Source organism: Triticum urartu, chromosome 4 (genome assembly GCF_003073215.2).
Source record: "Triticum urartu cultivar G1812 chromosome 4, Tu2.1, whole genome shotgun sequence".
Classification (NCBI taxonomy): domain Eukaryota; kingdom Viridiplantae; phylum Streptophyta; class Magnoliopsida; order Poales; family Poaceae; genus Triticum; species Triticum urartu.
Window position 1 is genome coordinate 438,852,472 of NC_053025.1, and position 23,021 is coordinate 438,875,492.

Genomic DNA, 23,021 nt, shown 5'->3' on the forward strand with positions numbered 1-23,021 from the left:
TTATGTTTGGATAATCTTTCTAGCATTTGATCAATAAAAGGTAAGGGGTAATGATCTTTTTAGTAGCTTTATTTAATTTGCGGAAATCAATTACCATCCTATAACCTGTAATAATTCTTTGCGAAATCAATTCATCTTTATCATTAGGAATGACAGTAATACCTCCCTTTTTTGGGACACAATGGACAAGACTTACCCACTGACTATCAACAACGGGATAAGTTATACCTGCCTCAAGGAGCTTTAGTATTTCCTTTCTTACCACTTCTTTCATCTTAGGATTCAGCCATCGTTGGTGGTCACGAACTGGTTTGGCATCTTTCTCCAAATTTATTTTGTGTTGGCATAGTGTGGGACTAATGCCCTTAAGATCATCGAGAGTATATCCAATAGCAGCACGGTGCTTATTCAGAGTTTTCAATAATCTCTCTGGTTAGCACTAATAATAACATGATATATCTTTTTCTCATCAAGATAAGCATATTTAAGTGTATCAGGTAACAGTTTGAGCTCAAACACGGGATCACCCTTGGGTGGAGGAGGATCCCCTAGGATTTTGACAGGCAAATTGTGTTTCAGGATGGGTTCCTGTTTAAAGAATACTTCATCTATTTCCCTTCTTTCATTCATAAACATATCATTTTCATGGTCTAGCAAATATTGTTCTAAAGGATCACTAGGAGGCACGGCAATAGAAGAAAGACCAATAATTTCATCTTTACTAGGCAATTCCTCTTCACGGTGTTGTCTACAAAATTTAGAGAAATTAAACTCATGAGACATATCACCTAAACCAGTAGTAACAACATCCTTTTCGCAATCTATCCGAGCATTAACTGTGTTCAAGAAGGGTCTACCAAATATAATGGGACAAAAGTTATCTTGTGGGGAACCAAGGACAAGAAAATCAGCAGAATATTTAGTTTTCCCACACAAGACTTCAACATCTCTAACAATCCCCATTGGTGAAATAGTATCTCTATTGGCAAGTTTAATTGTGACATCAATATCTTCTAACTCGGCAGGTGCAATGTGATGCATAATTTCTTTGTATAAGTCATGAGGTATAGCACTAGCACTGGCACCCATATCACATAAGCCATGATAACATTGATCTCCTATTTTAACAGAAATAACAGGCATGCCTACCATGGGTCTATGTTTATCTCTAGCACAAGGTTTAGCAATTCTAGCAGTCTCATCATAGAAATGAATAACATGCCCATCAATATTATCAGACAAGAGATCTTTAACAATAGCAATATTAGGTTCAACTTTAACTTGCTCAGGAGGTGTATAAGTCCTAATATTGCTTTTACGAACCACAGTTGAAGCTTTAGCATGATCTTTTATCCTAACAGGAAAAGGTGGTTTCTCAACATAAGCAGTAGGAACAATAGGATCATTATAAGTGATAGTCTTTTCTTCAACTTTAGTAGGTGTAGCTACTTTTACTTCTATGGGAGCATGATATTTAAAGCACTTCTCCTTAGGGAGATCAACATGAGTAGCAAAAGATTCACAGAAAGAAGCTACTATCTCAGAGTCAAGTCCATATTTAGTGCTAAATTTACGGAAAACATCGGTATCCATAAAAGATTTAACACAATCAAACTTAGGTGTCATACCTGACTTCTTACCTTCGTCGAGATCCCAATCTTCAGAGTTGTGTTTAATTCTTTCAAATAAATCCCATTTTAATTCAGTAGTCTTCATCATAAAAGAGCCAACACAAGAAGTATCAAGCATTGTGCGATTGTTATCAAAAAGCCGAGCATACAAATTTTGAATAATTATTTCTCTTGGAAGCTCATGATTGGGGCATGAATATAACATTGATTTAACCCCCCCCCCCAAGCATGAGCGATGCTTTCTCCTTCGCGAGGCCAAAAATTATATATATAATTGCGATCATGATGAACAAGATGCATAGGATAAAACTTCTGATGAAATTCCAATTTCAATCGTTTGTAGTTCCATGATCCCATATCATCACATAGCCTATACCATGTCAATGCATCTCCCTTCAACGATAAAGTGAAGACCTTCTTCTTAATAACATCATCGGGCACACCTTCAAGCTTAAATAATCCACAAACTTCATCCACATATATTAGGTGCTCATCAAGATGCATTGTTCCGTCTCTTGCAAAAGGATTAGCTAGCAGATTTTCTATCATACCCGAAGGAATCTCAAAGTAGACATTTTCATTTTCAGTAGGTTCAATAGGTTGAGGAGCAACTCTTTGCTCTACTGGTCGGGGTGAAGATACCCCGAACAAGCCCCTCAGAGGATTACTTTCCATAGTAACAAGTAACAGAAAATTTCAGCACACTATATAAATTTTTCCTTACCAAATTCCACCTACCAAAGGCGCTTCACTCCCCGGCAACGGCGCCAGAAAAGAGTCTTGATGACCCACAAGTATAGGGGATCTATCATAGTCCTTTTGATAAGTAGGAGTGTCGAAACCAACGAGGAGCAGAAGGAAATGATAAGCAGTTTTTAGCAAGGTATTCTCTGCAAGCACTGAAATTATAGGTGACAGATAGTTTGGTGATAAGATAATTTGTAACGAGCAACAAGTAACAAAAGTAAATAAAGTGCAGCAAGGTGGCCCAATCCATTTTGTAGCAAAGGACAAGCCTGGACAAACTCTTATATAGAGAAAATTGCTCCCAAGGACACATGAGAATTATCGTCAAGCTAGTTTTCATCACGATCATATGATTCGCGTTCGGTACTTTGATAATTTGGTATGTGGGTGGACTGGTGCTTGGGTACTGCCCTTACTTGGACAAGCATCCCACTTATCATTAACCTCTATTGCAAGCATCCGCAACTACAACAAAAGTATTAAGGTAAACCTAACCATAGCATGAAACATATGGATCCAAATCAGCCCCTTACGAAGCAACGCATAAACTAGGGTTTAAGCTTATGTCACTCTAGCAACCCATCATATACTTATTACTTCCCAATGCCTTCCTCTAGGCCCAAATAATGGTGAAGTGCCATGTAGTCAACGTTCACATAACACCACTAGAGGAGAGACAACATACATCTCATCAAAATATCGAACGAATACCAAATTCACATGACTACTAATAGCAAGACTTCACCCACGTCCTCAGGAACAAACGTAACTACTCACAAAGCATATTCATGTTCATAATCAGAGGGGTATTAATATGCATATAGGATATGAACATATGATCTTCCACCAAATAAACCAACTAGCATCAACTATAACGAGTAATCAACACTACAAGCAACCCACAGGTACCAATCCCAGACTTGGAGACAAGAATTGGATACAAGAGATGAACTAGGGTTTGAGAGGACATGGTGCTAGTGAATATATTGAGGGAGATTGACCCCCTCCCGATGAGAGCATCGTTGGTGATGACGATGGCAATGATTTCGCCCTCCCGGAGGGAAGTTTCCCCGGCAGAACAGCTTCGCCAGAGCCCTAGATTGGTTCCGCCAAGGTTCTGCCTAGGTTCCGCCTCGTGGCGGCGGAGTCTCGTCCCGAAAGCTGGCTTATGATTTTTTCCTCATCGGAAGACTCCATATAGCAGAAGATGGGCATCGGAGGGCCACCAGGGGGCCCATGAGGCAGGTGGGCGCGCCCAGGGGGTAGGGCGCGCCCCCACCCTCGTGGGCAGGGTGTGGCCCCCCTCCGGAACTTCTTCCGCTCAGTATTATTTATATATTCTAAAAATGACTTCCGTGAAGTTTTAGGACTTTTGGAGCTGTGCAGAATAGGTCTCTAATATTTGCTCCTTTTCCAGCCTAGATCCCAGCTGTCGGCATTCTCCCTCTTTATGTAAACCTTGTAAAATAAGAGAGAATAGGCATAAGTATTGTGACATAATGTGTAATAACAGCCCATAATGCAATAAATATCGATATAAAAGCATGATGCAAAATGGACGTATCAGTCTCCACGATGTTCTTCAAGGTTTTCGACGAGGAAGGACGCCGCTTGGAGTGCTGCCCAAAAGGGAGTCGCCTGGACAGTGCATCGGCCGACGCCGAGCCCGCCGCTGGCCTCGCCAGCAACTCCTCCAGTGACAGCGGTGACTCCTGCTGGTCCAGCGACTCTCCCGAGCTCGTCGGGACTCCGGAGACAAGCGACGACAACTACGTGCCCCCGAGCTCTCGCCGGGCCCGGAGCAAGGCTGCAACGTCCGTCCGCCACCGTCACTAATCTGGATTTAGTTGGCGCCGGCCTTCCATGGCCCACTGTTGATGATGGCGTCGGCTTCCTCGGCGCATGTAGATAGAGCTCCTAGGAACTCCCTTCCTTTTGTTCCCTGCGAGGAAATGAAATGGACCCCGTGGGGGCGTGTAAAGGGTCTGCATTGTCTTCTATTCATATTATCCCTATTATGAAAATTTGCGATCGCATGTCTTGTTTCGGCTCGGTCTCCCCTTTCCAACCCCACGGCAACTTGGTTCTCTACGCTGACAGGTCCCGGTCTCCAGGAAGGCTGCGGCCATCGCTGGTATGCTAGATCGCGATGCCGTGGTCAAGGCCAGGAGGTGAGGGGCCCGAGGTCCAGTAAGAGCTCCTAAGGCGCAATGCTCAAGAGGTCCCCATTAGCGCTCAAGCAACTACCGAGAGGTAGGAAAGGGTGGCGATGTCGCTGTAACAAGGCTACCGCAGGTGAGGATCCTATGCTGTAGCGCTGGGTGGACCCATGCGTGGGACTTATCTTGGCATTCTGGAGCTGGTTCCTTGTGTTGCGCCAGACTTGGGCGTCGACCACTGTTGGGTAGCTAGGTTAGGCCCGTGCGAGCCTCTCCCTCTTCTCCATGCTCTTCTATGTGCTCTACATCCTCAGGTCCCGGCCCTTGAGCGAGCTCAGCTGCCGCTGGTATGCCAGGTCGTGATGCCGTGGTCAAGGCCAGGGGGTGAGGCCTGGAGAGCCAGTAAGAACTCCTGAGTCACGGTGCTCAGGAGCCGCCCTTTTAACGCGCAAGCGAATTGCATGGGAGAAGAGGGAGGCCGCAGTACCGCCCACTGTAGTCCTCAAGAGGTTCCAACAAGTTAGCGTGAGGAGGGGCACAAATTTCCATGGTGATTGCTGGTCCGCCACTGGTTGCTTCACAAGGAGATGAAGGCACTGAGGGTCTGGTGAGGTGACGTGCGTGGGCGTGCTGCGAGCCAAAGATCGACCGCTCAGATTTGTTAGTATTGCAGGGACGGACCCGAGCACAAGCGCCGTGCCGGCATGAGAGGTTCCCATGGCGGGCGATAATCAAGCATGCAGTGACATTAGGAAGCTTATGCATGAAAAGCAAACTAGCTTAGGTAAATGCAAGAACGATACACGCCACTGGGTTGGACCCGAGCGGCTTGGGGATGATGCAGCCCGAGGGGAGCCCCCAGCAGAGTAAGCTAAAGACGTAAAGGATACAAGCCATAGGGACAGACCCACACGGCCTGGTAATGATGCAGCCTAGGGGGCGCTCCCAGCTAAATAAACTTGGAAAATGTCACCTAGTTTGGTTGTCGAAGGAGTGTTGGGGTAGCTGAAGACGTGCACTGAAGAAGTCGCTCCTCACGAGCGCCGAGGCCTAGAGCCTCGGGAGGCTCTGGAGGCTCAGGTGGCCTCCTGAGGACCATCTCCATCTCCGCCAGGACTGCATGATGCCTGGCTCCTGACCTGCCAGGATGCTCCGCAGGTTGCCCTGGGAGGCGGCTGCCATGCTCGGCACGCCGAATGGCATGCGAACGTAGTTGTGAGGTGGGCCCTCACAACGACCAGCACGCGAAGGCCAGAAGCGCTCCTGAGATGCGGCTCTGTTGAGCCCTGGGACGTCGACACAGACGCGCAGCCCACCATCCGTGCCTGGATGGGGAGCAGCGCCAGGTGGGCGGTGGTCGCTGCGCATGGCTCTTTCATCCTGCAGCTCCTGAGTGGCTTTGCTGATGAAGTCCTGAGCGCTGGGCGCTCCTTGCCCGGTGTCCTCCTAAGGGAAACGTGCCGCGAAGCACACCTCCACGTGGTGCCTGAGTGCCTCCCTCATGACATTGGCCAGGTTCGAGGCCCTCCAGAAGAGAGCCCCCGAGCCCTGCCCGAGGAGAGCGCCGGGCGCGCCTCCCTATGCGAGGGAGGGAGGCGCCCCAGGCGCGGACACCGATCCTGAGGTGGCGCCGCTGGAGGCGTCGCTCCCCTGAGGCCCAGTGCGGAGTAGCTGCTTCTTCTTCTTGGGGTTGGCCTCAGGAGGGTATTGCACACCCGCGCTATCAGGGTCTTCGATTGCTGCGGCTTGGAAGGCACGCACGAGGGAGCACACCGCATCTCTTTCTTCGCAGGGGACTGTGATGATTCCGCCGCTTCCCGGCATCTTGAGGACGTTGTAGCCATGGTGCGTGACTGCCTTGAATTTGGCTAGTGCTAGATACCTGAGGATGGCATTGTACGGCAGGCGGATGTGGGCGACGTCGAAGTCGGCGAGCTCGGTGTGGTAGTTGCCGCGCTGACCAAAGGTGACAGGGAGACAAACTTGCCCAATCGGGGTGGTGGAGCTGTCAGTCACTCCTGAGAAAGGCTTGGTGGGCTGGAGCTGATCGTATGGCACTTGAAGGCTGTCGAACGTCTCGACGGACAGGACACTGAGCCCTGCGCCGCCGTCGATGAGGGTCTTGGTGACTTGGACATTACTGATGACGGGTGAACAGAGCATCGGGAGGACGCTGGCGGTTGCCGCCCATTTGAGCTGGCCCGCCGAGCTAAAGGTGATGGCGTACTTGGACCATCCGAGCAAGCGCGTGGCCTCAAGCTTGGGGAGGGCTGCATTCACCTCGCGAGAGAACTACTTGAAGATGTGCTGGGAAGCTGGGCCCTGAGCGCCAACCAAGATGCAGGTGATGGCGTGCGACTCCTGGAAGCCCCCAGCCCCTTCGTTCTGCTGGTGGTCGTCGTTCCTCCTTGGTGGTGGCGGCAGCGGAGGGAGACCAGGATTGCCCTGAGGACGATCCTCGCGAGGCTGGTCCCTCCAGGCGCTCTCACGAGGCTGGTCCTGCCAGCGGTCCTCACGAGGCTGATCGCGCCACTCCAAGCGGGGCCCGCGGTCATCCCAACGTCCTCCACCTCGTCCACCTCCTCGGTCGTAGCCTTGGTCGTTGCGCTCGGGGCGTCAGCCGAAGCGTCCATCTCGAATGGCCCTGAGCTTTTGACAGTCGTTGGTGTTGTGGCTGCGCATGTTGTGGCAGGCGCAGAACGTACGGCTTCCCTTGGACAACTCGGGAAGGTCTCGATTGCGCTTTGTGTCTGGCTCTGCCGCAAGTATGGCCACCCCTTTGGGCTTCACATCCTTGACCTTGGCCTTCTCCTCCTCTGGATCCGCAACAGCGAGCTCGAGGAGGGAGAGACGCCCCTCCTCAGCTCTTGCACACTTGGTTGCTATGTTGAACATCTCCAAAGTTGTGCACAGCTCCTCCTTCATCTTGATGTTGCGGACGCCATCGGAAAACACTGAGATGATGGCCTCATCCGTCACCTTGGGGATCTTGAGGCGCACGTTGTTGAAGCGCTGGATGTACTTCTACAAGGTCTCTCCCGGCTGTTGCTTGATGCGGCGCAGGTCACCCGCGGCCGGGGGGCGGTCGCGAGTGCCCTGGAAGTTGGCGACGAATCTGTCATGCATCTCATCCCAGGAGGAGATCGAGCCCGGGGCACGTTCAGGAGCCATGAGCGGGTGCCGTCTTTCAGAGCCATGGGGAACTAGTTCGCCATGACCTTTTCGTCGTCGTTGGCCACCTCGATGCTCAGCTCGTAGAGCTGCAAGAACTCCGCAGGGTCGGGGTGTCATCATAGCGAGGAGGCAGATCTGGCTTGAACTTGCCCGGCCAGATGACGCTACGCAGCTCAGGAGTGAAGGCGCAGCAGCCCGCCGTGGCCACCGGGGCCCGTCGTGGAGGCAGAGCTCGATATTGGTGTCCTTGCACCGCCACGGCAAGCGGCACATGGCCCTGCCATGGCAAGCGATCCTGACATGGCGGTGCTGGGAGCGGTGGAGCGTTTTCTTGCGGACGGGGAACCTCTTGGCAGCTTCTTTCTTCGTGCGCGGGCACACGACGCGGTGGATCACGCCGCGGAACCGCACATCTTGGAGCGAGGACGTCGTCTTAACATGGAGGTGGAGGAGGCGCTCCATGAGCCGTGCGTCTCGGCGCAAGGGCGCCGTCTTGATGCGGAGGGGGCGGAGGCGCTCCGTGAGCCACATCGCCCACAGTCGGGGGCGGGCAAGGCAGCGAGAGGGATGGTGCAGGAGAGCCCCCCGCGGCACAGACGAGCTCGGCGATGCGGTCCAACCAGTCCTTGTAGAGGTCGTCGACCGAGCGGTAACGCAGGAGCTCGCATGCCATGAGCAACGCGGCCTGCGCATCCGTGGGTGCGCGGCGAGCATGAGACGATGAGCCGACCATAGTCAGCGACGGGGTGGCGGTGCGGTCACCTCGTCGCACGGAGGGGTGCGGTGAGGAGGCTTGCTGCTCGTTTGTTGCTGGGCCGGTAGTGGCGTTGGCGGCGGGTGACGGAGAGCAGTGGGGAGGCCCACCGACAGGGGCTGTCTGAGCGATGCGGGTGGCGACAGCGGCCCGGTGCTCAGCGCGGGCCCCGCGAGCGTAGGCCATGGCTTGGTGGAGTGGCGAACCGCGGATTGACAAAAGGGGAAAGCTTCAGGGCACCCCTACCTGGCACGCCAAATGTCGGATTTCGTGTTCCGGCAAAACCCTTGAGGTTCGAACACTCGGGTGCGCACGAAGATCTCCCCTCCCTCTAGCTTGCACACATCATGATCTCACGGCCTAGCTCGACGAACCCAAAGAACAAGAGACACAAGAGTTTATACTGGTTCGGGCCACCGATGTGGTGTAATACCCAACTCTAGTGTGGCGTGGTGGATTGCCTCTTGGGCTGAGGATGAACAGTACAAGGGAAGAACAACCTCCTGAGGGGAGGTGCTCTTGTGCTTGGTGAACTTGTGTGAGGCTATGGATGGAATGGTTCCGATCCAATCTCAGCTTTGCTTCTACGGTGGTGGCTAGTCCTATTTATAGAGGCCCTCGTCCTCTTCCCAAATATTGCACAGGAAGGGATTCCACAATGGCCAAATTCGAAGGGAGACATCTAGTACAAGTTATCCTGACTAAAGGTGCTCTTCGCGTGCCAAAGGCTCTGGTGATGACGCCATCTTGGGCTCCACGGTGACCTCCATCCTGCTGGTCTTGGTATTGTTACACCGATATGGAAACCTTTGCCTGATGCCTCAGGACTCCTCGCCTGCGCTTGCCCCTTTAGCACCAAAGAGGAAACGAGGACACTGCGCGTGCTGGCGCCCGCCTGGCTCTAGTCGTCATGGCTTGCGTCACCAAAATATCACGAGTTGTCCCTCGCCTTGATCTCTCTGCCCCTCGTGATCTAGCATGATGAAGCTGCCCCCGAGGAGGTCTTGCATCATCTGCCTCGCGAGGCTTGGCCCCTCGCGAGGTTCTTGAGTGTTTGCTGGTGAAGATGGGCCATACAGGGCCGCTGGTGGAGCCATGCCGCGGGCCGCAGGTAGGCAAGTCTGGGGACCCCCATTCCCAGAATGCTAATAGTAACCCCCGTTCCCAGAACGCTAATAGTAGCCCCCGGGCCACAGGCAGGCAAGTCTAGGGACCCCCATTCCCAGAACGCCGGCAAAATGTACTATTATTTGTAATCTACATCAAGTGTATTCAAAAAAATTGAATTTGAGTTCATATAGTACACATATTTCATATTTATCTCTATAGTAATCATGTGGTGTGTTGTTAATGTAATACATGAATGATGGTTGAAGTTGGCAACAATCCTGATTGTAGATTCTTATTGAAATAGAGAAACGAATTCAAATTCAATTCGAAGTGCAGCGGTAGTATAAACATTTAGAATGCACTAAAATGTTGGTATGAGTATGTTGCATGCATTATACAGCCAGCGAAAAAATTTAATTGGACATAACATGGATTCATACTCCCTCCTTCCATCTATATAGGGCCTAATGCATTTTTTAAGACCACCTTTGACTATTGACAAGATTAATGGTACATGACATGCGCAGTGTGGAAATTATATCATTGAAAGCTCCTTTCACACACGAATTTAACGGTGTGCTTTGTGTAAGTTGCATGTTATATATTATTGCTCTAATATTTGGTCAAAGTTAGCCTCGAAAAACGCATTAGGCCCTATATAGATGGAAGGAGGGAGTAGCTTTGAATAGCATTTGTATAGTAAAACGAGACAAGACTCTCTCTTTATGTGGGGTGAATAGTTTTTATTTTTTTCGTTTTTCTTCGTTGAGGGAAGTGTGAATTGATTTGGTACGTCCAAGTACAATATTACACATTAGGCTTGTCCCCAAAATTCTACCCGTGCCTTGTTATATCCCAAAAATTCAGATATCATGCTCCCAAAACTGGCGCCTTCACAACCCGCGCCTTGCTATCCTGAAATTATAACGCGCACGAAAACTCCCTCCAGCTGCCAAATCCCGACACGCTAAATCCCCCTTCTAACACTGAGCCGAAAGGGCCGCTAGTTCAAATCGGTGGGGGTACTTTTGTAACACACCCTACATTTTGGACAAGCGCGTCCTAAGTCACGGTTCCCCCTCCCATTGCCTCCTTTTCGCCATTATAAATCCCAGGCCGCAATAAACTCTCCGCTCCAGCCGCGAAACCCCACCCTCCTCCATCTGCCACCTGACCGCAGCCCAGCCGGAGCCTCTTCCTCGACGATGTCGTCCACCGCAACAACTCGACATCCCTCATCCACCTCCCTGGATGAGGATCCGTCATCCATCCCGTCATCCCGCCGGTTCAGCCGCCCCGTCCTCCACCTCCAAGGAGCTGCTCCAACGATCGCCTCGTCTATCGCGGCTGCTCCATCCTCACAGCGCCGCCTTAACCTGCTCCACCGGAACCGCAACATCCTCACCGACTCCTCGGATGAAGGCGAGTCCTACTCGGCGCCATCAAATAGGTTGTACACTCATCGCATCTCATATTCTCCTTAACTCGACCTCCCGGCGCCGACGGTGCTCCATCCCGCACCCCCATGGAGCGACTACCTCGAAGCCGGCGCCGCGGGTGACATCTCCACGGCGGCTCTCCCCCAGTGTGAGGCCCCTTCGGCGGCGGCAGCAATACCAGCCGGATCTGCTGCTGCTGCTCTGGCTCTCGCTCGCTCGCTCGCGCTGCTGCTGCTCCTGCTCTCGCTTGCTCGCTCACTCGCCTAGCTGCTGCTGCTCCAGCTCTCGCTCGCTCGCGCTGCTACTGCTGCTCTCCCCCTCGCTCGTGCTGCTGCTCTGCTCCGATTTAGCTACACTTCAGTCGACTAAATCGACTTTTGGGTCAGTCGATTTTCAGGGGGTGGAGGGGGGCTCGCTGGAGTTAAGGAAGAAGCACCCGCAGCGGGGAGGGGGGCTCGCCGGAGAGGTAGCCAACTATATATCTTAGGGTTTTGGGTGGGGTGCTGCTCGCCGATGGTGGGGGGTTGCGGTGGTGGGGCGGTGGCGTGGGGATCGCCAGAGAAAAAGCTTGGCGCGGTGGGGGGGCTAGGGCTGGCCGGGGCAGCGACGGACCGGCGGTGGGGAGTTGTTTTGGGGCGGCGAGGCGGTGGCGGACCGGCGGTGGGAAGTTGTTTCGGGGCAGAAGACCGGCGATGGGGAGTTGTTTCGGGGTGGCGGACTTGCGGTGGGGAGTTGTTTCCGGGCGGCACGGGCCCGACGGTTCGGCCGGTGGTGGCTGGCGGCTCAGGGGGTGCAGGTTGAAGATGAACTACAGGCCCTCACTAAACTACATGTCAAGTGCCTCTCCGGTACCATTGCGTTCATTTTCAACAGTAACATTCAGATTCCATAGTAAAATTCAGTTTCGACAGTTAAGTTTAGAGTCAACAGTTTTTACCTCATTTGTTGTAGTCAGGTGGTTTTTGGTGATGTAAATTTTACATCTATTTTACATCATCTATTGGAGATGTTATTAGAATCCCAATTGAGATTAACGATGTCTGTCTTGTGCTACTTCAGCCTTGACATCTTACGGCTTATCAGAGCTGCTCCAATGACAGAACGATCCATCAAAACAGAGTAGTGCCCAGGACGCTGTCTACAGATTCCTCAGATCTTCCACCACACCTCCAACAGCCACCTCTGGCTCAACTTCTTTAGCGACCAACCCAATGATGCTGAGGCCGACACGACTACGGCAAATAGGTTGTACACTTGTCGCATTACTTATTACTCTGCATTCATGTCAATCCATTAGGGCTATTGTGGTTCAACGGAAAAAGATAGCAATAGGAAATTTTCCTATGGCACTCTACTATTCAATTATTCATGCATTTTATTGAAAGGAATGGAGCAAAACATCCACCTGGACCTACTTTTCAAAATCCTATGCATGAAAACAAGACCAAGTGCATTAGTGGCAGAATAACATTCTAACTGTACACGCTTTCATATGGTTTCACTTTATTGATGTTCAAACTTGAGTTCTAAATTAGTTGTGGGGCACATATCAAGGCAGCAATGAATAGTATCTCTGTCTATTATCTGGTTCACCTAGGGTATGCCTATGTTGTTCATCTTGGGTGGGAAACAAATAGTAAAGCAATCATCATCTGTCTTTTTATTAACTTAAAGCAATCATCAGCCTGCTATCATTATTTTGGATCCATCCGCTGGTTGTTACCATCACTCTAGATTTCTGTGTGCTCTCCTTACATAATCTCACCATATTTTTTGTATGCATGTCAGATATTGTACACAGTCATGCTTGTCGGATCACGGGTTCCGGCAAACCCTTGAGGTTCGAACACTGGGGTGTGCGCGAAGGTTTTCTCCCTGTCGATCCACGCCCTAGCTCTCTAAGATCTCGCAGATGAACTCAACGAACTCACAACACAAAAAGACACAAGATTTATACTGGTTTGGGCCACCGTTGTGGTGTAATACCCTACTCTAGTGTGGTGGTGGTGGATTGCCTCTTGGGCTAATGAAGAACAGTTACAAGGGGAAGAATAGCCTCCTGAGGTTGAGGTGTTCTTGTGCTTGGTGGACTTGTGATGAGGTCGATCCTCACTTGTCTCTTGTCCCCTTGTCCTCTCTTTTCCGTTTCTCGTCCTTCGTCTCCTGTGGTGGCTAGTTCTACCTATATAGGCCTTGGTCCTCTCCCCAAATATTGAGCGGGAAGGGAGCCAACAACGGCCGATTGGAAAGGGGACAACTAGTACAAGTTATCCTGACAAAAGGTGGTCTTCTCCTGCCAAAGGCTCTGGTGGTGATGCCGTCTTGGTCTCCATGGTGACCTCCATCCTGACGTCCTTCTGGTCTTGGTCTCGTTGCACCAATATGGAAACCTTTGCCTGATGCCTCGGTACTCCGCGCCTGCGCTTGCCCCCTTGGCACCAAAGAGGAAACAAGGACACTGTGAGCGCTGGCGCCCGCCTGGTCTTGTCGTCATGGCTCACATCACGAGGACCTATCGAGGCTTGCCTTGCCTTGATCTCTTCACCCCTCGCGAGCCTGCCTGGCGAGGTCGCTCCTGAGGAGGTCTTGCATCGTCCGCCTCGCGAGGCTTGGCCCCTCGCGAGGGTCTTGAATGCCTTGTTGATGAAGATGGGTCATACAAACCTGCCAGCCTAGCCACGCCGTGGGCCACAGGAAGACAAGTCTGGGGACCCCTGTTCCCAGGACGCCGACAGTAGCCCCTGGTCCCAAGGCGTGCTCGGGCTTGTCTTCGAGGCGAAGCCAGAGGGTCAAGCGCGGAGCGCCATGGGCCCCCAAAGCCTGTGGCCTCGGTTGACGCGTGGCGGTTTATTGGACGTGGGCGTCTCTGTTTCCCCATGCTGCCTTTGAACCCGCCTGGCTATGCAGCCCTCGCAACCTACACAGTTATTCTCCCATTTCCCATGCCTTGCTTCCACAGTCTTTCTGCTTCCTCGAAACTTTGCCCCTCCCCTCCAATCTGACCTGTACTCCGCCTGCTTCATCACCATGGCGCCGAAACAAGATGGCAAGGGGAAGAAGCCACTGTCTCCGGAAAGTGCGCCTGCAGCCGCCGAGCCTGCAGTCGGCCGATCCTTGGTGCTCAACGAAGAGGCCATGGACAAGGTGCGTCCCATGCTCGCCACCAGCTTCAACGAGTGGGGGAGACGGTGGCTTGGCCAGCGTCTGGCGCTCGCATCGCTCGGACGGTCACCGAGGTCCCAATCTTCATCGACGCTGTCGGTGTCAAAACCGGCGGATCTCGGGTAGGGGGTCCCGCACTGTGCGTCTAAGGCGGATGGTAACAGGAGGCAGGGGACACGATGTTTACCCAGGTTCGGGCCCTCTTGATGGAGGTAATACCCTACGTCCTGCTTGATTGTTCTTGATGATATGAGTATTACAAGAGTTGATCTACCACGAGACCAAGAGGCTAAACCCTAGAAGCTAGCCTATGGTATGATTGTATGTTGTCCTACGGACTAAAACCCTCTGGTTTATATAGACACCGGAGGGGGCTAGGGTTACACAAGGTCAGTTACAAAGGAGGGGATATACATATCCGTATTCCCTAGCTTGCCTTCCATGCCAAGGAGAGTCCCATCCGGACATGGGACGAAGTCTTCAATCTTGTATCTTCATAGTCCAACAGTCCGGCCAAAGGATATAGTCCGGCTGTCCGGAGACCCCCTAATCCAGGACTCCCTCAGTAGCCCCTGAACCAGGCTTCAATGACGACGAGTCTGACACGCAGTATTGTGTTCGACATTGCAAGGCGGGTTCCTTCTCCGCATACACCATGGAAGAGTTTAGAATACAAGGATAGTGTCCGGCCCTGCAAAATAAGTTCCACATACCACTGTAGAGAGAATAATATTTCCACAAATCTAATCTACTGACACGTTTTGACAGCATGACATCACGCCTTGGCCCGGTCATTATTCGAACCGTTTTTCTCAACCAGCTCCGCACATAACGCGAGGCAGTTTTCTTGACACATCTTGTCAAAGAAGAGATCATGTCCCCCTTATCACGGGATTCTCATCAATACAGACGTGGGTAACCCAACTGTGCCTGTTGGTATGACTCCTAGATCTTAGGCAAGTCCCAAACGGCCACGAGGAGGACGCTTGATATTCACCCTCTTTATAAAGGGGACGAGGCTTTTTCCCTCCCGTGCTCAATCGAATCCTTCCCCCGCCTCGAGTTGTAACACCCAAAGCCCAGGTCAGGTGCTTCGGACCATCAACTATGTCCGGATCCAACCTTCATGGTCAGTGGATGCCTTCCTCCATCACAGAGGAGGACATCAAGAAGTTGAGAGAGGCCAGATATTTGACCGCCGAAATTTCGCATAGGCTGCCTGCCCGAGGGCAGGTCGTCCCTACTCCTGAACCCAACGAGAGCTCGTGTTCATCTCCCACTTCCTCCGAGGACTAGGCCTCGCTCTGGATCCCTTTGTTAGGGGTCTTATGTTCTCTTACGGGCTGGATTTTCACGATCTAGCCCCGGATTCCCTTCTTCACATCTCGTCATTTATTGTCGTATGTGAGGTCTTCCTCCGCATTGCCCCTCACTTCGGCCTGTGGCTCAAGACCTTCGATGTGAAGCCGAAGATGATCGAGGGGAGGCACGCAGCGTGCGGAGGTGCTTTAATAAGCAAAATCGCCGATGCTCCATGGCCAGAGGGTTCCTTCCCAGAGGTGTCCGGATTGTGGCAGCGGGAGTGGTTTTACATCACAACTCCCGGAAGTGCCAAGTCGGTAGCTGGCCCCCACCTTTCGCTCAGACCCCCCACCGCAGCTGATGTCATGGATCAGCAGGGGGCTGAGCTGGGGTCCAGCAAAGGATGTTCCAATACTGCAAAGCCATATCCGAGATCTCTTTGAGAGAGATTTCAGTCTGGTTATGGTAATGCAAGTTATGCTAGTTCGTCGAGTCCAGCCTTGCAAACGCCGACCCCTCCGCATGTGGGAATTCAACCCGGAAGGACCGCGAGCTATTCAACATTTCCTCGGCATGACGCTCGAAGAGATGTACAAATCGTTCTTCGGACCCCAAATAGAGTGTCCGGACACCACCGAGGACGTGGGTCTGAGCTGCAACCGCCCCGCTGCCCCAGTAAGTAATCCCATGTCGAACCTACTGTCCTTTTATTTATCATGGCATCATTATAAAGAGCCGCTCTTTGACCAGGACTGGCTAACAAAGGTGATGATGATCAGGTGTTCGGCCCCCCTTCCTGAGGGCTTGGCCACTCCGGTACTGGACAAGATGCTCGAGCCGGTGCCTTATCCAGTGCCCTCAAATTAAGATGATGGGGGGGAATAGAGAGGGCGAAAGCGGGCCTCACTCACTTCTTATTCCAGCCAGAGGAATGAGCTCCTCCGCAAGGGAGGACAACAAAAGGGAAGAATCTAACATTCTCTCTCCCCAAGGAAGGAAGAGGACTACCTCTGAAGATCCGGAAACTAAGGTTTCCAAACGGGAGAAGAAATCTTCATCAGAGGGTCCTGCCTCGGAGGGTATTCTTGCCGCACAATGTCCACGCGGGGATCAGCCCTCTACCGAGCTGTAAGTAATCGGAAATTACTTAATAGTGGAAACATCCTACCTTACTTCCGAAGACAATAACCGATGCTTATAAATTGTAGTCCGGATCGTACCCCTTCTCGACAGAGTTCATCTTCGGGGGATCTTCTTCCGGAGATGATGGAGAGCGAAACACCTCCCCCTGACATCCTGCCTCATGAAGCGGGCGACCTTGAAGTGTCGTCGCGAAGGGTATCTCCGGATCCACTAAGGCCAGAGGATAACCCTTTGGCTACCCGGAATCCCCAGTATTCGGCTCCTAAGGAGAGCGACAGCAAGGGTCCGTACAGTGTGCGGTCGGACGCGCTGAAGGATCTTCTGGGGCAAGAGGCCGTCTCGGAAGCACATCCTACACTAATGGGTACAGTAATAGAAAGGATTTCATCCACTGAAAGCGGTTTGCATGATGCCTTTATGAGTCTGCTGAAAGGCTTCGAGGTACATGACATAGTGTATGTTTTTGATAGTACCGCACACGTTAGGTGTGCCCTATGCAGATAGTAGCCCCTGAGACTCTGGTTGTCGTCGAGAACGGCGGCAACCCGAGGATCATATACCCAGGTAATAATTCGACTGCCTTTATGTGCAGGTGGCTGAGGCTACGGTGACTAGCCGAACTGATGAATTTACCGAGCTAAAGCGGCAACTCGATGCGGCCGATGCCGATATTGTACTTGTAAACCAACGGCTTGACGAGGCATAAGGTGAGTGATTTCTCTGGTGATCGTCATGTAATAAGAGTAGCATGATGCCAGTATCTTTAATATGTTGTGACTGCAGATGGAGCTGCCAGTGTGGAGACCCTTCAGGCGGAGCTTGCCCGAGCCAAGGAGCAAGCAAGGAATAGCAATGCGGTCGCTCTAAAGGCGGCTGAAGAGTTAAGGGCCAAACAGGCCGCGCATTGCGAGAGCAAGGAAAAATAGCCAAGATGGCTGTAGAGTTAAAAGATGCCGCTGACTGTTACCAGCTTCTTGAAGAAGAAAACCGGGCGAAGGCGACGGACCTGGAGAAGGCCCTGGTGGCTACCAAGGATGCCCGCTCCAAAATTAGAGCAACGAAGGAGGAGCTAAATCAAGCTGCAGATATCATGTCTGGGAAGCCCTTCTTGTTGCGGACTAAGTTCGGAGATCCGAAGTATGCTCCTCTGGACCGGCTATGGAGTTCGGCGGATGACTACGTGGATTTGGCTGCAAGTGCTGCTGATGCAGCCGAGTACTTCAAGGATCTTAAAGGTCCCGAAGTGGAAAAGCTATTCTGGTCACAGTTTCACGCTCCAGTCCATCCACTGCTGTTGAATGAGCGAATGGCCGTGTGGGCCGAGCTCCATAGGTTGTCCGGACTTGCCATGAGGTCCGTTGTGGATAACCTGTGGCTGGGAGGGCCAAGGCCGAATAGCTACTTTAGTTTAGTGCAACAATTCCTTGGTGTTGTGCCACGCATCGATGCTGTAAAGAGATCGGCGTGCATAGAGGGTGCGCGGATGGCCTTTGCCCGTGTCAAGACATACTGGGCGGAGATGGAGGCCACCACTGTTGCGACACAGGGTTCGGCCGTAGGCCGAGTGGCTGCGGAGCACTACTTTGAAGAAGTTCTTGTAGGTGCTCGTTCGATAGAGGCTCAGTGCTCGAAGAATATTATGTTCTAGTGACATGTATTCCCATTGTAAAAACAATGTTTTATTGAATTATCAAGGCTGTATTTATACTTTTGCCCGAAAGTACTATGATGCCTCCTGTGCGACCGTTTATGTATATATGTATATAACCTGAATGTTTGCAGTCATCGGCTTCCGCCCCCACGCATATAATGCGGGGGTGTTCGCAGAAAATGCATATCCACACTTGATCCAACGTCTTGGTCCATTAAGGAGGTGATAGCACAGCAAATGAGGCAATCGAACTATATTGCTTTAACACTTTCACTTAGCCATAGGAGTTTGACGGTGGGGCTACTATATAGCCCCTGGTACTTCTGCGCTCGTCCGAATACGGGGCGTGTACGTACATGACCGGGAAATGGCCCTTCATTAATGCGGAGGAATCCCGAAGATTCCGATGAGTCATCGAGTGGTTGACCAGTCTCTCGCTATATCATGACAGTCAGTTTTCGGCTTTCTCTACTGAGGTGCTCATCCGGATGAACCAGGGCACAATCGGAGTAGTTCTCCCAGTGCTACCTTAGCTGATATAACAGAACATAAGGTACCAAAACGTGGGAGCCGGGCAAACCCAACATGTGACCAAAGACATGATTCAGAGCTGATGCATATAGGGCCAAACTCGCGACGCCGAACACTCCCTAAGGTGTTCGGTCTTTATAACATATACCAGGCTAAAAAAATGCCCTTACTAAGAAACCCCATGTGTCCAGGTACGTGCAAAATCCTAACGTGGCCACATGCCAATAACGCGAGCATCCTTCTCGGTTGTGTGGAGTATCCGGAGGATGTGAGCAACAAGATACAGTAAAAAAGGCTTACGCAGGGTCTTAATCTAAAAAGAAACCTTTGGGCGGGTCCCTGCTGCACGTCTGCGCCTGTGTTTCCATTGTGCCGTGTCCTGGACGGGTGTAGCACGATTGTCATCTGTAAAAGGAAAGAACTTAGGTGAAAGTTGTTGTGCCAAAAAGAAGAATTGGTTATTATCAATGAACTATCAAAATTCAAGAGAAGCCAAGTTGAGCTAGGCTGGCCCTGATTACACGTGGGAAGCCCCTGATATCGTTTATGAGGGTTTGATCGTCAAACCAATCTCATGTATATATGATCGAACGCCGGATTCGTTTAACTGTATCCGTGGTCTTGACGACCTACCATTTTTTCTGGTTGGTGAGGCCGTCTAGTTTGCGGATGTTAGAGCCGCCGCATCCTCTTTCGTACGTAAGAAACGTTCGCTATTTCCGCTAACTGAGTTGATGCCACGTGGACCGGGCATCTTAAGCTTGAGAAAAGCATAATGCGGTATTGCGTTAAAACGAGCGAAAGCCGTTCTTCCGAGTAGTGCTTGATAACCACTTAGGAATGGGGCGATGTGAAAAGTTAACCTTTCGCTTCGGAAGTTATCGGGAGAACCGAATACCACCTCTAGTAGTAGAGAGCCCATACAGCGGGCCTCTTGGCCTGGTATTACTCCCTTGAAGGTAGTATTACTGTGGCTTATTTGTGTCGGGTCTATCCCCATTTTGCGGACTGTGTCCTGATATATCACATTTAGATCACTGCCGCCGTCCATGAGGACTCATGTGAAATGGTACCCATTTATTATTGGGTCTAAGAACAAGGCCGTCAGTCCTTCATGTTGGATATTTGTCTCATGATCCGTATGATCAAAAGTGATCGGGCAGGCCAACCAGGGGTTGAACCTAGGGGTGATGGGCTCAATGGCGCGTGTGCCTCGGAGTGCATGCTTGCTTCTCCTCTTTGTCACATGGATCACATTTACTGTTTTAACCTCTGGTGGGAAGTTCTTCTGTCCTCTGGCGCTTTGGTGACGAGGTTCATCCTCATCTTCGCTTGGTGTCTCTTCCCCTTTGTGTTCGGCGTTTAGCTTACCGGCCTGCTTGAAGACCCAACATTTTCTATGGGTATGATTTGCAGGTTTGTCTGAGGTGCTGTGAATCTAACAGAGTTTGTCAAGAATTTTGTTTAGGCTAGATTGTCCTTCTCTACTGCCTTTGAAAGGCTTTTTCCACTGAACTGGTCGGGAGCCCCTGAATCCGGCGTTGACAAAAGCGGGTTTACCATTGCCGTCCCTGACTACCTCCTTTATTTCAACGCTTGTTTTTGTTTTTGTTGCGTCATAGTTTACCATTGCCGTCCCTGACTTCGGATGTGCTTGGGTCGCTGGTGCTGCTACGGGCCAACCAACTGTCCTCGTCCGCACAAAAGCGGGTCATGAGGCTTGTTAGGGCTGCCATTGTTCTCGGTTTTTCTTGGCCGAGGTGTCTGGCGAGCCATTCATCTCGGACACTGTGTTTAAAAGCTGCTAAGGCTTCGGCGTCTGGACAGTCGACGATTTGGTTCTTCTTGGTGAGGAATCTGTTCCAAAGCTTTCGGGCGGACTCTCCGGACTGTTGGATTATATGACTTAAATCGTCTACATACGGAGGTCGGACATAAGTCCCTTGAAAATTGGCCTGAAAAGCGTCCTCGAGCTCCTCCCAACTTCCAGTTGAGTTTTTCGGGAGGCTTTTCAGCCAGTGCCGAGCTGGCCCTTTAAGCTTGAGGGGCAAGTATTTATTGGCATGGAGATCGTCTCCACGAGCCATATGAATATGGAGGATAAAGTCCTCTATCCAGACTCCAGGGTTTGTGGTCCCGTCGTACGCCTCTATGTTCACCGGTTTGAATCCTTCTGGGAATTCGTGATCCAGCACCTCATCAGTGAAACATAAGGGGTGTGCGGCACCCCTGTATTGGGATGTGCCATGGTTTTCAAACGGTTGTAGTATTCGGTGTTGGTTTTGTACCGTAGCGCGCTTCCTAGATCCATAGATGGATCTGGTCGCACCAAATTTTTGACGCGAGTTCTCATGTAGATCGTGTGTTGACTTATGCACGACTTTGTTAGCCGCTCTATCGCGTTCACAAGGTGGTGGATCCGGCCGGTTGGCCGTATCATTCTTTGGCTGTATGGGAGCTAAGGCCTCATCATCGAATTCCGGTAATAGCTTGAGCTTTGGATAGCTATTTTTATGGTAACTTCCACCATACTTCGTTACTTTGCTCCACCTGCTGTTGAGCGTCTCTTGTGCGACCTTGAGCCTTTGCTTCTATTTCTTCAAGCTTCTTGCTGTGGCAACAAGCCTTCTGCGGAGGTTCTCTTGCTCCAAATGTGTTTCCGGGATGATGTGTGCATCTTCGTCCGGACTGTTTTCTTCCCCAGACAGGGTTTTATGAGGATTATCCTTGGCATCGTCGTGTTCGGACGTCGGATCCGTACTATGTTTGCAGTTTGCATCTTGATCGTGCTCTGCCACCAGGGTGCTGCAGTCGTTTCTACTAGAGTCGACTGGACTGTTATTTCCTCGTGCGCTGTTATCACTGTTTTTGCTATGGCGGGACTTAGAGCGGCGCCACTGACGTCGGCGCTTGGGTTGCTTGGAGGGGGCATCCTCCATTGTCTCTTTGCCACTGCCCTCTCCGGGTGTATCCACCATGTATACGTCATGTGATGAAGTGGCGGTCCAGTGCCCTGTGGGCGGTGGTTCCTGTTCGTCTCCTACATCATCATCCATACCGTCGATGTCTTCGGAGTCAAAGTCGAGCATGTCGGTTAAGTCGTCGACAGTGGCTACTAAGTGGGTGGTGGGTGGGCAGCGAATTTCTTCATCGCCCGCATCCCATTCTAGCCGAACATAGTTCAACCAAGGTTCTCCTGACAGGAAGAGAGACCTTAATGAATTTAGCATATCTCCGAAAGGTGAGTGCTGAAAGATATCCGCGGAGGTGAACTCCATGATCGGCACCCCGTCGGATTCGACGGGCACGGATGTGGGCGGCTCGGAGTCCGTGGCCGGAAGTAAATCTAGTGGTTCAGCGACGCGGCTCTCGAAAGGGGTGAAATCAGTATCTGGCTCTATCGCCACTAAGAGTGCAGCCTCCATGGCGGGGTCTATCCCTTCGCTCTCGGATGGCGCGATTTGGTCCGGTTAACAGCCGGAGTAGTTGCAGATGCGATCTCCCGAACACTGTCCGACGACAGAGTTACGTCATGCTCATCATGACTGTGCGGCGCGTCCGACATGGGCTCGAATCCGCCGAAGATAAGTCTCCGCGGATGTCGGCCGTGCAGTTCAAGTTTCCAAATCTGACATGATGGCCAGGGGCGTAGCTCTCGATCTGCTCCAGATGGCCAAGAAAATTGGCCCGTAGTGCGAAGCCGCCGAACACAAAGATCTATCCGGGGAGGAAAACCTCACCCTGGACCGCATCACTAGCGATGATCGAAAGAGCCATCAAGCCTTATGGTGACGACACAGTGGAACTCTCAATGAAAGCACCAATGTTGGTATCAAAACCGGCGGATCTCGGATAGGGGGTCCCGAACAGTGCGTCTAAGGCGGATGGTAACAGGAGGCATGGGACACGATGTTTACCCAGGTTCGGGCCCTCTTGATGGAGGTAATACCCTATGTCCTGCTTGATTGTTCTTGATGATATGAGTATTACAAGAGTTGATCTACCACGAGATCAAAGAGGCTAAACCCTAGAAGCTAGCCTATGGTATGATTGTATGTTGTCCTACGGACTAAAACCCTCCGGTTTATATAGACACCGGAGGGGGCTAGGGTTACACAAGGTCGGTTACAAAGGAGGAGATATACATATCCGTATTGCCTAGCTTGCCTTCCACGCCAAGGAGAGTCCCATCCTGACACGGGATGAAGTCTTCAATCT

General features: G+C 51.4%; 1 protein-coding gene across 1 annotated transcript in view; it reads right to left on the reverse strand.

Moving 5' to 3' along the window:
• Nucleotides 1-8,242, reverse strand: part of LOC125554783 (protein FAR1-RELATED SEQUENCE 5-like) — a 69,496-nt gene extending 61,254 nt beyond the window's left edge. The window contains exon 1 of the mRNA XM_048718206.1: nucleotides 8,012-8,242. Coding sequence (XP_048574163.1) covers nucleotides 8,012-8,242 — 231 coding nt within the window. The remainder of the gene's footprint in view (nucleotides 1-8,011) is intronic.
• Between the last annotated feature and the right edge of the window lie 14,779 nt (nucleotides 8,243-23,021).